General features: G+C 37.6%; 1 protein-coding gene across 4 annotated transcripts in view; it reads left to right on the top strand.

The window, feature by feature from the left end:
• The window catches only part of dpf3 (double PHD fingers 3), a 38,670-nt gene that overhangs the window by 15,445 nt on the left and 5,370 nt on the right, over positions 1–17,855 (top strand). The window contains exons 3-11 of one of the 4 annotated variants that reach the window (XR_002595544.2): positions 1,220–1,327; positions 6,593–6,726; positions 7,472–7,567; positions 8,824–8,896; positions 9,246–9,287; positions 12,084–12,221; positions 12,315–12,443; positions 14,563–15,129; positions 17,111–17,224. Coding sequence is in view for 2 of the 4 variants with exons in the window: in XM_022190442.2 (XP_022046134.1) it covers positions 1,220–1,327; positions 6,593–6,726; positions 7,472–7,567; positions 8,824–8,896; positions 9,246–9,287; positions 12,084–12,221; positions 12,315–12,443; positions 17,111–17,223 (833 nt within the window). In the remaining 2 variants the exon portion in view is untranslated. Of the gene's footprint in view, positions 1–1,219; positions 1,328–6,592; positions 6,727–7,471; positions 7,568–8,823; positions 8,897–9,245; positions 9,288–12,083; positions 12,222–12,314; positions 12,444–14,562; positions 15,130–17,110; positions 17,225–17,855 lie in introns of those variants that run through there. The other 3 variants (XR_002595545.2, XM_022190442.2, XM_022190443.2) reach the window with 3 other exon arrangements.

Raw genomic sequence — 17,855 nt, 5'->3', positions numbered from 1 at the left:
GGAATAATGATCATAAACTCACCAAATTGGAACTGTATGTCCACAGACAGATGATACATTCACTGACATATGATATATACCAATATAATGGACTTTTTTGCAAATACAAATCCTTAAACCATACACTGAATATAGGCGCAAAATTTAAAAAATATTCACAAACGTAAAAGATATCTATGTCATGTTGTTAGCTTAGAATAACATAAGCCCTTGAAATACTTACTCTTACACATGTGTAGAAGTGTAGAAATATGAGTTTCTAGATTTGCAGGAGACTATTTTTCTCCCCGAAACAGTGTTTTTCTTGACAATTGTTTTGGCCATGAGTTTCTTGGGATTTCAGGAGGTCACCGTGAGATGTAACATGTTAATATTTAGCTTTAAAAGTTGTGGTCAACTGAATTTTCGACCTTTGAACAGAGCAGGCTAATGGTTTCCCTCTTCTTCCAGCCGCTATGCTAAGCTAAGCTAAGCTGCTGCTGTCGCTGGACTGCTATCGATCATGTCATCTGGCGTTTTCCACAAAATGTTGCATGCATTAACTTAACAGATCCCCTCCCTCAATAAAAAAGCAATTCAGCCCCTCTTTTTGTATATTTTATGAGCTCCCACTTGCTGATTTATCCTGAAACGAGCAGTCAGAACGCATTATGCACATCTGGTTTGTCTGCACAGCCAAAGGGAACAATCTGCTCTTTACTGAGCGCCGGACACAAATAGCCTGCTCTCCATCTTGTATGCAAAGCCCTGCAGGACACACCCTATACTTTGTGGCAGACCTAAGTCACATTATATGCATTTATTCTGGGTTTATCCCTCCCCCTCCCTCGCTGGGTTTCTTCTCTTCTTGCTCATGCAGACATCAGTCCCCTCCCTCCATCTTCCACCAGGCTAATAGCAGAATATGATTAAACCCAGATAGATATTCTTATACAATTTTTTTTTTTTTTTTGGTTGGGGGTCTAACATGCACAACAAGGTCTTGGGTGATGGGTGGAATCTGAGCATAAGAGCAGGATTTGTTCGAATAAATGGAGCCCAGCCAGAGCAGCACTGACATCAGGACATATTAAGTGTCGGGGAAACAAGGCCGGGCCTCTGTGTGCATTTCTGTGGGGACTCAATGTGAGGTTTGTTAAAATGTTGAGCTTGCCAGTGGTTGTTAAAATTCTTCCTGTGTGCCCGTGTCTCCCCTGCATGTGTTTACATACATATACAGGCCAGGCAGCAGGACAGATGTATACCTACCCCGCTCGCTGCTGGAGAAAGAAGAGGCGACTCCACCCTCCTCTGGATCCTCAGCTCCGCCTGTGTGAGCTCCGACTAGGTAAACATGCACTCATACATCCAAATCATGCTTTTTTCGTTTGCTTTAAACCCACTTTTTCTTGCTTTTTGCATAGCTGCACACACATAAAGCTCCCTATCTGACCATCTGGCTCTGGTTAGTCCGTCTCCAGGTCTCCAGGTTCATTCTCTAACTTGAATCAATGCCTCCTCTCACTGTTCTGCACACAAACACCCCCACACATGACTCTCGCTGCCCGTCGCAGCGCAGAAGCACCCTGACTGGGCCTCTATAATAATTTGTCCATGAGGCATTACAATGTAAGTGAGTCTTACGAGCTTTTTTTGTCTACATGCGTGTGCATCCACGCATGCATACAGTACGTGTGTTATGGGGGATTTTAGCGCTGGAATGTCCCGGCAACCTGATAAGGGCCACAAATAAAGGCACGTCTTTGTTTCTACGTTGCTACTGCCATTGTTTCACCCTTCGCTGTCTTCCAGATGCAATATAATACTCAGGAGTTTTCTGCAAAAAAAAGCAAGAGAAACTCCCCAGAGCTGCAACTGTCCAAAATGCACAAAGAGAAACGAAAACTAGCGACACACTTTAGTTAACAAGGACTGTGCAGGCTTTGTAGCTCAGAGTGAAACAGTAGAAGTCCTCAGTTCTGTTTTCCAGACATCCAATTGTGCAGTTTGGCCCAGATATCTATCATGACACGACGCAGGAATGTGAATTCTCCCCTCTTGGGCTTTTGCAGAAACTTTATGTTTATTTAATGCTTCCTGAACTGAAAGGTTTGTGCAGAAACACTTAGAGTGTGTCACAGAGTTACTGAAACAACGACTGAAGTCCTTGTTTTTGTCTATGCTTTGCTTTTTGTTTTTCACCTCAGTGACTTCTGTTAAATATGAAGAAGGTTGTGGCAAAAACACGAACACACTGCATTTTGTGAGGTATCTTTTTGAGGTATCTTTTTAATATTAATTTTGAGATGTTTAAAAAGAAATAGGCATGGATTTTAAGCTAGAGTGCAGGACTTTTACATATAAATTACATTCAAGCAAAACAGGTTCACACAAACTCACATTTCCTCATGTGGACTCATTTTTTTCTGCAATATAAAGTCCTGCAGCTCTATGGAAACAACAACCGTGACGAAGGAGTGAGACATAAATCATTAAAAAAAAGGAAAACTGAAGTTTAATTTCTTTTATTTAGTTAAAAAATAGAAAAAATCAACTCGCAAAAAGTTTAGGAGGTTCCCACAGTGTTACCGTCACTGAAAGAAATGTGCATCTACATAAAAAAAGATATTTCTCTGCTTACACTTTGAATTGGCTTCCATTCTTTCCTCCTCTCTGCTCTGTGAAAACACTGCCTGCAGTTCAGCTGAAAATGCACAGAATTTTGTTCACGTGACTGTTGGTTGCAAGTGAGCCATGAATGGTTTTGTGGTTGTGCCATAGAGTGCAAAATTTTAGTTTTTTGCAGAATGTGGTTAAATCAAATAATTATTTTTTTATTTTTTTTTTACAATTTTTAAAGACAATATGTGTAGAATAAAGGCTCTTAAATTCTAGTCCAAGGTGCAACGACCATCGAAAAGTTTATAATGATGTGAATTTTTTACATTTTTTTTAAAGTTTCTGGCACTGAAAAATGGTTAAATTTTGTGATTTCTTTAAAAATCCATAGCCATGTAGGAATGATTGGTTTTCCAGACCTAAAGAGAGAAGCAACAGCAGTGACAGAGATGGAGTAGCAGCTGCAAGCATGGTGGAGGAAACATCATAGAAGCATCCAAGAAAAGTTTCTGATGTTGCACACAATAAAGAAAGAAGGATTATAGTCTGAAAAACGAAAGCGATCAAAAGTGTAAACACCGTGAGCTCACAATGATGTTTACGTAATTACTGTCTCTGCCAGAAGAGGGAGACGGAGGGAGACAAATGTTCCACACCTCAGGTTTAAGATTCACCTTTCTACAGTCATTCATGCTGTTTTTTGATCTGATCTTAGTGGGTTTTAGGAAGTTGCAGCATTCACAAGAAACAGATTTGAAAATACTGACCATAGATGTTAACACGTCAAACGCTATCTGTGATGAGCTGAATCTCCTAAACTGAATCAACTTGGATTTCATTTTGGAGAAGAGAAAAAGGTCACAGGGCAGATATAGCTATGACAACACCAGGGTTGGGTTTTCAAACTTTTGAAGACTTTTTTCCGTAGCAAACAAAGACATGACGAGAGTGTTTTTACTGGCTGAGCAGGCGATGAGGAAACTAGAACTACTGACACTCCCTTCAGGCTGGCAAAGGATTCAGATCAACACGATTTGTGTGAGCATGTGCAGCATAAACATTTATTCATATGAGCCCTGTGTTTATTTAGTCTTTCAACCTTTATTCAACCAAGAAGTCCTGTGAGATTAAAATCACCTTTTTGAGGGAGACCTGGGACACACTGTAAAGCTACAAATAGTATAAAATTGAGCCCAATACTGGGCAAAACTCTCATTCTGAAAAAGTAATTCAGAGTACATATTCTCACAAGTTAATTAAATGCAATGTTTAGAAGAAAAAAATGACTTACAAACAGAATTTTGTTGAGTATTTTGATGATTTTGTTGATAAAATAATGTTAATAAGTCCATCAATTCAACATTGTGAGCAATTTAAACTTGTATTTCCATGCAAGTGGATTTAAAATCGAATCATACTAATTTAATAAAATTGGCTTTTACGTTCTTAAAATGCCTTAAAAAAAACTAGGCGATTATGATTGTGTGTTAGAGGACTTGTAGGTTAAACAAATATGATGCAAAGACATTTTAAGGGAATATGGTGCCTTTGTTCAAATATACAAATGCCTTTCAAAATAAAACAGAAAGTTAACTGCCTCAGGATTTTATTGTTGGATTAACACATTTCTTAAAAGCTGCTACACAGAAAAGCAAAGCCTACAACTGTAATTTATTTTTTTCCAACTTAAAAACTTGTGATCTTAAAAAAATAGGTATGACACTTAAAATTGGAATTTTCCTTAAAAAAATGAATCTTTTTTTAAAAGCAATCAACTTTAAAGCTTGTGTTCATAACAAATTAGATACGACCCTAAGAATTTATTACAAGTTATATGTGGAAAAAAAACTTTATATTTATGAGCAGTCAAATTAAAAACTTGTTTGTTCCGCCTATTTTTAAGGAAGTGGTAATTAAAGATGTCTGATTGTTGGGGAGACGTTATTTCCCCAATACAAACTCAATACAATTTAAAGTTGGACATAATTTCACTGGAAGTTTTAATAACTTAGAAACATTAATGCAAGCTGTTGTGTAGCTACAAAGTTAACAGAAACACAAAGAAATGAGAGACAGAGTTGTACTGCAGCTCTGTATTCAATAAGAGTCTTACAGCCTCGGTGCTCGTCTTCATCACGTCGCTGCTTTATTCTGGTTTCATCCCGGTATTAGAGTTCAAAGAGGAGGACGGAGAGTCGCGCTATAGCGAGTTCATCTCAGCGGAAATGAACTGAGGGAGAAAGATGAAATAGATGAAGTCAGATATACAGGAAAGAAAAAGAATTGAGTTTTAAAGCGATGTTTTTGTCATGTTTAGTTAATTTCCTTTCCTCCATACACCTGGATTATCGTAGTTTATATTGATGTTATATCTGCGTAAACAGCGGCATCAAAACTCCCTTTATCACGTCTACAATGATGCTGATAGGCAGATGCTGCTTTTGCTTTGAAATCATGTTAAACTTCCAGATTGTTCATCTGAAATAAAACTTTCTGAGACTGGATTTCTTTATAATACTACCCTTACATCAATATAGCTGAAGCATGAGAAAAATCACTGCATTCTTTTTCTCTGCTTTGTAGTTCTACAGCAAATAAATGACATGTGCATGTCTTCGAAATTTTACTCTAAGCAGAAACCCCACCCAAAGTGGTTTCATGCTTCAGGTCTTTTTTGTTTTATAACAGAACCAGAATTTTAACAGCTGAGCTCAGCTAGTCACAACATTCTATTTAATCTAAACAGATTAAATTTAATCTTTCTTATTAGACGGAGAAATTTACACTTTTACTGCCATTATTTATCATCACTGCCATTATGCTAAACTGGATCAAGAAAAGAGTTAATAATATTATATAGGTCATTAAAGCAATGCTTCACCAGTTGATTATTTGCAATAAGACAATGATTTTTCAAAAAATCTCTCTGTTTAAATGGATAAATTAGTAGTATCTTATCTTACATGATCATTTGCATTAATTCTCATAACAAAAATCTAAACATTTAATGAAACAACCTTAAAAATTGTTCCTTCATGTTGAATCAAAGGTTTTTACTGAGGGGATTGTGGGTTTCCCCTTTTTTGACTCTGTACAGAAAAAAATAATACGGCACTCAGCCTGAAAAAAATAACTTTACACTACCTTTTCAAGGAAAAAATGTTCTGTAAGTGGGGCTGTGAATGATATATAAACAAATCTATTTGTATAAACCTTCAGAATGCAGAAATCTGGAAAGTTTGTTGTATGTAGAAGCTGTTCAAGTGGAGTTTTATGACTCGGAGTAAAAGAAAAAAGTGACCTTTGAAGATATGTGTTGTAGAATTGCATACATTTTTAATAGAATCCGCTGTTTGAACTTATAGATCTCAGCACGAAACTTCTCCAGTTAAAGATTTATATTCATTGTTTTATGTTTTTTCTACACTGATACATAAACATAATACATAAATGTCCAAACTGTGTATTTCTTATGTTTTCTCTTCACTAATTTGCAAGAAGGCATCTCAAAACTGAACGTGTATTTTAGCCTGTAGTGTTTCACTGTAATACATGAACTTTTGCTCAGCTTGTCCAGCTTATTTCTTCATATTTGTTGATGTCTTGCATCATTTCATCTTATCAGCAGCCCGAACAGAACACAAGAAACCACAAACAGCGAACTGCTGGTGGAATATCAGCCATAAGTTCAACTGCTCAAACTAAAATGCTACAAGAATAAGTTTTCTTACACGCTTTAGGTCTCGTGTAGTGGGAAGAACACACTCCTCACAACACAATCCTCATGAAACTCTCACAACATAAACTCATCATGCGCATCTTTGCTTTGAAGAATCTTCTGACTGACTGCAGGATGAACAACAACTTTACAACAGTGTGTTGTGAGGAAAACTGTGATCAGAAACACAAAAGTTGTGGCACATTTTGCCTACGACGTGCATCCACAGATACGAGTCGCATCAAGTGCTCTTCTCTTTCTGTTTTGTGTCTCCAGAAGCTGAACTGGCCCCGAAGCGTGAAGGTCCACCAGGGGAGGCCACGGCGCTGGAGGCCCTGCTGAGGAACGACAGTCTGCTGGAGAAGAAGAACAGCCTCAGCAAGGAGGAGGAGACTCTGCTGGAAATACAGGTATTTATTCAGACATGATCCTAATCAGGCATCAGGTTGTGGATGGAGGCTGCAGGTGTCAGTCGACTTATTTCAGGCGGCTCTCTTCTTCTGTTTGTCTGCATGTTGCCTTCTTTAAAATTCCTCTTGATACAAGAAACAACAAAAACCTCAGAGCAGCAACCTGCACACACACTGAAAATGACAAGTTAAGGACTACAGGTGTTGTCTTAACATCCTGTCCACTCCCCTTATCCTCAGGATAAACAATGATCCGCCTTCACTGATCCTCTAAAATAGAGCAGCTTCATTGTATTTTCAACCAAAACTCTATTTCACATAAAGAACCAACCTGTCCTGCGTCACACACTTTGTGAATGTCTCAGTTTTTTTTCCTTTTAGGAGGTAGAAAGATTGTATTGAATGTATTTAATTTAAAGAGCAGGGCTGCTGGTGTGGACTCTGGTCATGTTTAGTGTGCCGACTCAGACGCATTGCAAAAGAGAAAATATTCTAATATGCAAATATGTGATTGTAAATTTGTTATTCAGATTATATCAAAAAATATGATCTTTGAGACAGATCCTTCATTTCCCTGCTGTTGATGCTGACGATGATGTACCTCGACTTTGTCCACTTCTCCTGTCCTTAATGTCACTAAAATGTTATAATTAAGATTACATCAGACTCCTCCCTTCTAACCTCTCCATGCTTGTTGTTACCTCCATCCAACCTCCTTTCTTTCAAAATCTCTGTTTTACTGCAGAGAGTTCTGGAAGCTGAAGAAAATGGAGACGGTTTCCAGGATGATGAAGACTTTGAACTGGATACTCCAAAGAGAAAGAACAGAAACAGAGGAAAAGTGAGTGTCAGAGACAGAAACACTGAGTTTATATGTGTGTGTTTAATAAGACTCAATAATAGAATGTGTATGTAGCAGCAAGAAAATCACTAAGACTCAACCACATTAAGATCTCTGTAGCCTGAAATTAGATACACAACAACATCAACATGCTGAGATGCTGTAAGTATAGTTCACGTTGTCATTTAGCAAGTTAGCTTTTATTATACTGTTTGTTGGAACATTTAGATGTTACATGAAATATGTGATCATGTGTGTGTTAGAGCTGCAAAAATGCATGGGTTAATTGATGAGTTTTCAGCTATGAAATTATTCAGCAACTGTTTTCACAATTGATTGATCAAAAACAGTAAATTGACCTTGAGATAAGATATTTCTTTTTTTCCTTTTCATGCCTTTTTGATAATATTAACAGAGGTTTAGTAGTGCTTCATGTAGTAAATATATTCGTATATTGGGGTACAGTGTATGCAATGATTTGTAGTATACTGGCAGTTTTCTTGTGCTATTAGTTTCTGATTGTGTCTTAAGTCCAAATTCTTTAATTGCAGCTTTTTGAATGTGAATATTTTCTGGTTTCTTTCCATTTCTGTGACAATAACCCGAATATTTCAGGTTGTGGAAAAAAAACAAGACATTTTTCACAATTTTCCAACGTGTTACAGATCAAACAACAAAGCAAATAATCAAGAAAATGATCAGAACATTTACTTAGAATAAAAAATGATCATTAGTTGCAGCCCTATCGATGTCACAGCACTAAAAAGTATTCTGATCTGGCATTTTATTATGTGTTATTATACATATGCGTAGATTGTTACTATAGAATAAAAGTTTAAAGCATGTACAATGATGAATATGCACAAATATGACAACTATGAAGTGCAAATACTTTGATAGATGTAAATTTGCTTGGATGTTGCAGTTTGCATGAGTTCATTCATTAGTTCATTAAAGCTGCAACAATTAATTAGCTGTCAATTATTAAAATAGTTGCTAACTAAAAAAAATGAAAAAAAATAAAATAGTTGCTAACTAATTAATTAATTGATTTGAGTAATTTTTAAGAAATCAAGTGTGAATTTCTGGCTTTTTAAATGTTTCTAAAACTTTCTCTGGTCCTCTATGGCAGTAAACTCAGTATCTTTGGGTTGTGAACAAAACAAAAAAATGAACTTTTTATTTCGCTAACTGATTAACTGAGAGTGAAAATAATCTTTATTTGCAGCCCTGATGTTTGCTGTGTTTCCTTTCAGAGCAGAGGATCGAGTCGCAGAAGGACAGAACCTGTTAACATCGACGACCAGGACAAACCTTACATCTGTGACAGTAAGAGAACAGAAACGTTGTTTCTCTGTACATCATTTTCCATCCTGTGCCATTAGTCCGTGCTTTCCACATTAATGAATGTTTCCTGAAAGAGCAGAAAAGTGCAAAGAAAGAAGATAGATTTCCTCTTATTTTTCAATGATCTCTGTCTGTTCCTGAGAGTTCCTCTGCGGCATGAAGAGAGAGTTTGCTGTTACTCAGATCTGACTAGCATGCACTTACGGACAGAATCCTCCAGGAATGAACTGCTGCTGTGGATAGACTGAGCCTCAAACAGAATCTCATCCTCATATTGTGTCTTGTTCTGTCTTTCTGTTATTTGTTTGCTCTTGTGTCCTCTCTGTTCCAGATAGATACAAACAAAAGTATAACTCAAAAAAGGCTGAAGAAGGTACCTGAACCTGTCGCCATCTTGTCTTTCTAGAGGCTCCATGAACTGTCCTTATGATTAGCCTCTATGCTAACGGGCTTGTGGTGTTTGAATGGCTGAATGAATGCTAATTCTTTGAACGTGCAACGCTTTCAGTGCTTTTCGCTAGTCCAGGCATCCCCTCCTGAATTCAGTGCAAGCACTGCATGACACTAACGCTATGCCATGTGCCTGCATGATGCTCATTACAGGGCGAATGATGCTTAACCCTGTAAACCGATAAACCGCCGGGGAGTTTGAAAGGCATGTTATCTTCACCATTTATTACATCCAGAAACTGCAAAAATAGAAAAGATCTGCAAATTTTTTAACTTTCAGATGATTTTTGAACAAATCACGTATGATATGCAGCTCCACTGTGGAAATTAACCAAATCTGTGCCTAAAATTACAATATTTCACAATGACTTTATTCTACATGTCTTATTTAAAAAAAAATATGCACAAAATAAACCATTTGCACTAAACAGATTCCGTAAAAAGCAAAAAATTCTTCAGTCCTGGCTGCAACTGAAAAGCCACGACTGGTTCAATGTTCTCCAACAGTCACACGACAAAAATTCATGATTTCAGCTGAACTACAGGCAGTGTTTACACAAAGCTGAGAGGAGACAAGTGTGAAAACAAATTAGAGAGATTTAGAAGCAAAATAAATTATATTTATGCAAGAAAATAAATGCAGCATGGCTCCAAATTGGTATGCAGAGGAGCAAGTTGTTGGAAGATACATTCAACATAGTGAAACATCTTTTTGCAGGTGATGTGCAGAGTAGAGAGAAAAATGACAAGTTTGCAGAGACTGTAAAAATGTGATTATGAATTTTAAGTTAATACATTTTTTTTCCCCAGTATTGGCACTTGACACTTGTGGGCACTTTTAAAAATATTAAGCATGTTGATTGTATTTTTTTTTTAAATAATCAAAAAAATTACTTTAATTTTGTAGTTTTTTTATGATCTATGTCATTCTAACTGTGTCATACTGCATACTTGATATTGCTGTAAAAATTAGCCCAAAGGGATTGAAAATGTGATAGGAGCAAACAAAACAACAAAAAAAAGACAGTCCAGAAACTGCTCAGGGTTCAGAGGGTTAAGCATCAGCTCAGCTAATGCTGCACAGAGGGATGCATGCTTTGTAGGTCACTGTACTGTAGCTGTGATGTGAATCAGATGTAGCCATTGTAGAAGTGTTTACACTGGGTGCTTTTTCTTTATTTGTAGGTATTTATTAATTCATTTCTGTAAATTAAAATCAGAACTTTTTACCAAGACATGCTTGGTCTTGGTCACACTCTCCAGCATCAATGTGCTGGAGGGTTTTACGATGAGGATCTTCTATAATGGCTGCAGCTCCAGTGTTCTCACTGTAAACAGTTCATAGTGAAAGTATAGAGTAGATTACAGCTTTTTGTCAGTAGCACACAAATGCTTCCATCTCTGTACAGTTTTTTTTTTAGAGGTATGACTTCAGTATTTTCAACTTGGAACACCAAAGCAAACAGCAATCAATCACAACAGCAAAAAATCAGTATCTCTCCTCAGAAATGTGGATTATAGCTTTCAAACTATAGATACAGAATATTTTCTTCACTCTCTTGCCTGTGAAGTTCGTTACCTGCTATACTAACCTTGGTACATTGGGCCACTCATACTCAAAGGTGAGAATGTATTGCAGACATCAGCAGATATGATCGGTTCTACTACATTCACCTGTAAAGGATTATCCATAAATTGTAAGACTTGTCGTTTTTGGTTCTTGAACATGTTTCACCTTCATCCAAGAGCTTTCTGTACTTCTATGTGACTGATAGGGAGTCCCAGATATTTATTTTAAGCCCCCAAAACATGCTTCAACGTGTTAAAAGTGGCTAAACTGTCAGGGAAGGTACCTCAAGGCTGCATTATAAGTATCTGACAAGTGGTGCTGCAGAAACCTTGGACTTTCCACCAGTAAAATTCTAGTTGCCTTCTATTGAAGTACTTAGGATTGTTATTACTGAGAATCTACACGGACGTATTGTCTGTGAATCCCAGTGAAAATTTATAGTTGAAAAGAGGCCAAGCTGTTGTGCAAACTCTGGCATCCTGGGAAGATGCATTTACATTGCATCTTGCATTTATTAGCTAGCAAACTGTGAGTTGTAGTAGGTCTATTAACTTGCAATCAAGTGTAAAAACAACTGACAGTAATACAGTGAAAATTTTATACCATTAGGGAGAGTAAGACTTCAATGTGTCATGAATCCGTGATTTCTGACCCACCCAAAAAATATGAAATCCAAAAAATAATAAAAAAAACTTTCTAACGCCACAATTTAGCACTGTATTATTAACTCTTTTCCCGTGTATTCAGCAATTATTTTCTGAAATATACAGAAAAGACTCTCTAAATTTCCTTTATATAGACTTTAAAAATCAGGTTTCAGTGTCTGAAAACAGATATTACACCTTTGATGCTTCTGTAGTGTGATATCCCTGCATTTATTAGTTCTTTTATTAGACTTGCTTGTGTGATTCCTATTAGAGTCCAATGATTTTTATATGATTAAATTCTTGGTTTTCCCGTCTGTTGTTTGACTTTAGTCATGTTTTAATGATTTAACATACATGTGAAACATTCTCTTGGCATTAAATATGTAGCATTAAAGCCTCACCCTCTCAGCAGTAGTGATCTTTCTCCGGACAGTGATGTTTACATCCCACAGTCTGCGACATTTTTCATGTTTGTAATGGAGTTTTGATGTTTTATCTGTAGTCTGTGGGAAGCGCTACAAGAACCGACCCGGCCTGAGCTACCATTACACCCACACTCATCTGGCCGAGGAGGAAGGTGAGGAGGAAAAGGAAGCAGAGACGGTTCCATCTTCTCCACAGAGCACCGACAACCACAAACGTAAGACTATGGCTGGTGTTTGGTCGTAGTTTGGTGGTTTGTTTTGGTAGCTTGTGCATCGTTGTCCTTACGAATGCTTCTTCCTGCTGACAGCTCAGAAGGGCCCCGACGGCGCCATCATCCCCAACGACTACTGTGACTTCTGCCTCGGAGACCAGGACTCCAACAGGAAAACAGGGCAGGCCGAGGAGCTGGTGTCCTGCTCCGACTGTGGACGTTCTGGTGAGTTCACGGCTTTGATGTTTTGAATTAAAGCTTCAGATTTTTTGCTCACCTCGGCTTTGATTGATGCGACAAGTAACAGCTACCGTCCAGATCACTTAACGGATTTAAAAGAAATGTTGCTGGTGCATCAAGAAGGCCACATAGTTAGATACAATAAGAATCCACTCATACTGTATGGCTGAAGTATAAAGCTAGTATCAGCTAAGACAGTCTAACCACACACTTAGACAAACCCACAGTCTGTTTAGAAAAGATGGATATATATCTGCTGTGACAACGCCTTTTGATTTATAGATGTTTTGAAGACTTCAATTTGGAATTTGCACATCAACACTTTGTCTAAATGGGACTATAATTTTCTAAATTAACATCATTCTGTATTTAAGAAAACTTGAAATTATTAATTGAGACCCAAAAAAAACTCATTAGAAGGCTGTTTACCAGATTGTATAAATCCAGTGAGAAGTATCTTCACTTTAGCATTGACTTGTATACAATCAGACTTTTTTTGCAGCCACAGGAATCCCCCCCTGCTGTATGTTAAAAAGAATGCAGGTTTAACTTTAAACTAGTGGTTAAGACCATAAATGCAATAAGAAAGGCCACAAATCAAGTGAGAAATAACTTCACTTTCTCTTAGACTTCTATACAATCAGACTTTTATTTGCAGCCAAAGAAGTCTGCTGGCTGTTAGAAATAATGCAGGTTTAAGACACTTCAGCACTGTCTTCATTTTTTTAATGCACGGTCTATGTACCAACCTAAAGCTAGCTTAGCACCAAGACTGGAAGCATTAAATACAGTTAGCCTGATTCTGTTCTCTTTTTGTTTGTTTTCACTGTGAGGATTTTGTCCAAATTAACCAATGTTATGTTTAGAGATGCTGGTAGGAATTTGTTAGAAGAGTCAAACTAGCCCCTCCTTCTCCGTTTTTATGCTAAGCTAACTGTCCTCCAGCTACAAATACTAGTGGTGTAATTGACTCCTATCCACAGTTCAGCACACCAAGGCCATCTTGAAATTTTAAAGAACTGGTTTTGCACCAAAATTTAACTGGCAATGTTCCATGTTTGCATCAAGTTTCATAAAATTCAGTCTGGTTGTTTTTGCATAATCCTGCTTACAGAAAAACAAGTGGCTCTGAAAACATACCACAGCTTCGGTGAGGAAAAATTCCCTGAATCTTCTTACATATGTTCACATCAGTGAGGCATAATAAACGTAGTTAACAGTGACCGTCATAGCAGTATTTTCCCCACTTTTCTTGTCTTGTTTCCTGATCAAAAAATGATCAAATCTGTCGCCCAAAAGCCAAAATACAATATGAACCATGAGTTTTGTGGAGGTTACATCCTTAGTAGCCACTAGAGTTTAATCAATCTCCTCAACAATCTTTGCAGGGATGAAGGAATCCCAAAATTATTCCTTTAACTCTTCAGGAATATGTTGTCTGCCATACTTTACTTTGTGTCTACTACACATCTCATTTTGCTTTTCTTCCTTTTTATCCACAATCTTGTTCATGTGTGTTCCTCGCTTTCTTGCGATCTCTATTGGAAGGTGCATTAAACACTATTATTGCAAAGTATAGTTTGGCTTTCACAATGATGCTCACATAGTCCACGTGTCGTTACCTGATATGATGCAGATTTCATCAGAGATTTTTTTAAAGGTGTGCAGTGATAAAGTTTCTAACGTTGCTTCAGTGGGTTGTCAATGAGCCTTTCAGACTTTAAACGCTGAGAAAAGTTGGGACTTTTAATAATTTTTCATGTGGTAATAAAGTTAAACCCCAGAATTCACTGCTTGCTTCCATCCTGCATGCTCCTCCATGTCAGCCTCGTCCATCAGTCAGGATTTTGCCTTTAGACGACATGCCTTCACTCTTCTGTTGCTCAGTATTCATGCATCACTCTATGGCACATCTGGCTGCATTTTTTTCTCCATTTTTTATTCCTCTACCCTTTTTTCCCACACTAGCCAAAGCCGCACATCTGCTGGATATCTCAGCAAAGCTTTTCCTCAGATCATCTGCAGTAGGACAGCAGAATATTTGAGCGTTTTGTTAGAACAGCTCCTTGTGTGTGTTGCTCTGACGCTGATGTTTTCATGGTAGCTGGAAGAGGAGGAGCGAAGAAGGATGGGAGGAAGCGGAGCGCTCTGGAAGAATTGTTCGGCAGCGCGTCCGACAGCGACGCCTCCACGTTTCATGGCTTTGAAGATGCAGAAGTGGAAGCGATTTTGTTTTCAGACAGTGAAGCCGACAGCTGACAGCTGGACATCTTGTCTGGTTGGACCTTGTGAAAGTTTTTATTGAATTAAATACTTTGAAGAGGACTGCAGTGGCTCATCTTCTGAAGACACTCCTGAAAAGTCACCGGATTATTTTTTAACTTTTGGAAGACTCATACAATATATTTAAAACCAGCTTCTTCTCAGAATTTTTCTCTTGTCTGGATACGGTGCCGTTTTTTTAACCATGCTCATGGATGTTTTCCATTTTTCATGAACAAAAAAACTCTCCTTTCTACATTATGTCAGATAATCAAGATCACAGACTAAGCATCGCTACCATATCCTAAAGCTTTATAGCTCTGTGGACCACAAAATAAGGAATTCAAAAAACTAATTTAACACATGGCAGGGGAAGGGATGCACGTGGAGTCGCTCCATTGGCCGAGAGGTAAGAGCCAATCGCCACTCCATTGCTCCTCTCTGTCTGTAAGGAAAATATCCTCACTTTTATCAGTGAATCTAAAAGATTCTAATCTAAAATCTAAAAGATGATCATTCTGCCACCTGTTGCTAAGCATTTAAAGGGCCCTTATTCTGCTTTTTTGGTTCATTTTTTTGCTTCAGTGTGCAATATAGCTGCTTTTTTGTGCATGCAAATGTAGGAAATCCAAAGTCAACGCCAAAGGAAGCAGAAAACTCAGCTTCATGCTCGCCTGAATCACTTTGTTTGAAGTCCAGGCTTTTCTTCTGCTATTTATTGACATCATCATGTCACACATTTGCATAACTCCTGCGAGCAGCTATTTTGGCACAAGAGCATACAACTTCATCTTTCTGTCTTTACACACAGAGATCTGAGGTTACTAACCAACATGACCTGGCTTTGGTCAGACCAGCTGACCAATCAGAGCAGACTGGGCTTTTCAGGAAGGGGGGCCTTAAAGAGACAGGAGATAAAACAGAGCATTTCAGATGTACAATATGAGAAAAATAATGGGTTTTTGACCCTTGAAGCATACAAACATGTTCTAATAGACGACAAAACCCCCCCATGAACCTGTAAATGTGCAGAATATTGACTCTTTAAACTGCTTTGGCTAATTTCTTCCTTTACTTCAATTTTGAAGGCAGCAGCAGCACTTAAACTTGTTGTTATTCATCCATCGGAGGCTGAAGTGTTTCCCTGCTCAGATATATATCAGTTTTATTACGGCTCATTGACACCCCATTGATACGACTGTTACAGATAACTGTGCTCATAAGTTCCTGACAGCACTGTGATGCTGTGTGCAAGAATTGGTGTGAACACAGGAGAAAAGGGGACAATGTTAACAAGAACGACGTGTTTCTCTTTGTGTAGATTTATGGGAGGATGATAGAATATGTCTTGGCTGTGTTTTTCTGTGTTTGTGTTCCAACATTTCATCCAGCTGTGTGTGTTTTTTAACCCTGTGTGTGCAAATGCAGAATCACAAACACATCCTGGTGTACGTTTACTCAAGCAAACAAGTTTATTTATTTATACGGCACCTTATCATACACAGACATTATTTAATGTGCTTTAGAGGCAAATTTAAAACAAATAAAAAAAATCTAATAAACCATTTAATAAAAATAAATTATTATTTAAATAAAAATCATGCAGACAAGTTGAATAAAGTGCACACAAATGTATAGAATAACTAAAACTAAACCAATGGACTAAAACAAGTAAAGAACATACAAGACTACTACACCTATTATACGACAATTTACACAGAAATATTGTACTTTTGTCTCCACTGCACTTCTTTGATTACTGCAGTTACTTTGCATATTTAACTGAATGACAGAAAATTCATTCAACAAACAAACTATGATGCATTTTTATTAGATTACGATAAAACTTTACTGATCCAGATGCAGCGAAGAACACAGCAAATAAAGTTATTAAAATTAGCATCACCTTTACCACCTGAAGCAATAAAGTGATGAACACATTAACGCATCGGTAGTTACATTTTGAGAATAATGAGCACTTTTACTTTTGGTTCTTTAAGTAATACTTTAAATGCAGGGCTGCACCGCACTGTGGCATTGCTGCTTTTACTTAAAATATGATTACTTCTTCCACCTCTGCAGACACAGTTAGTAACTATAAAGACATAGAAGTCTGGTGAAGACTGAAATATTTTCATTGTATTGCTTCCGTTTTTGTCTCAACCAGAAAATACCCTTTTAAATCATTCAAGCAAAGATATTTCCTTAAACAGTACTAAACAAAATCATTTTTATGTGAAGTTTTTATTAGCAGCATTAAAAAATACCTTAAAATTGTCCCTGATCTTCGCCCCAAGTCAGCTGGGATAGATTCCAGCCCCCTGTGACCCTGATAAGGATTAAGCAGTGTATAGATGATGGTGAAATCTGTAACATTCGTCCCTCCACAGGTCACCCAACATGTCTGCAGTTCACGGAGAACATGATGCAGGCAGTGAGGACGTATCAGTGGCAGTGCATCGAGTGCAAGTCCTGCAGCCTGTGTGGAACCTCAGAGAACGACGTACGTATCACAGAGGGAAACTTTATTTTCCTCCTCTAAATTGCAACAAATGTCAGCACTCACTTTGAATTTTGAAGCACCAGATTTGACCTGACTCGTAACCGTTTCCCAACCTGCATTCAGCCTGACATAGCCAGGTACTACAGAGAACTGAACTCAATTGGCAGATGTTATATTTGATGTACATTTAAGCATAAATTTAGTTATTTTTCCGGACCCAATTGAAAGTCACGCATTACTGGTAGCTTTTCAAGGAAAGCTTCATAATTTTGCAGCATCTGGCTGTGATCAATGGCAATATGTCTTCCAAACCCGCAGGCAGGTGTTGCGGTTCAGTTGGTATTATGATGAAAAGTCTCTGAATTCTTGTGATATATGTGTTGATTGCAGCTGAGTCACTGATGGCTCTGTGGTTGTGCAGAGAAATGCAGAATTTTTAATTTTTTGTAGAATTTGATTCAAGTAAACTGTGTATTTTTTGTAAATTTTTAAATGAGACAAGAAAAATGAAATAATCTTAATGAAATAATCCAACTTCTAAGCTCAGATTTGGTTTGGATTCTTCCTGACCAAACCTAAAGTCATGCATGATTATTTCTGGGACTGACAGGAAGCTAAAAATCAAATTTTTT

This window comes from Acanthochromis polyacanthus, chromosome 16 (assembly GCF_021347895.1).
Source record: "Acanthochromis polyacanthus isolate Apoly-LR-REF ecotype Palm Island chromosome 16, KAUST_Apoly_ChrSc, whole genome shotgun sequence".
NCBI lineage: Eukaryota > Metazoa > Chordata > Actinopteri > Pomacentridae > Acanthochromis > Acanthochromis polyacanthus.
The sequence above is the reverse complement of the archived record's forward strand: the minus strand, read 5'-3'. Positions and strand labels throughout refer to the sequence as shown.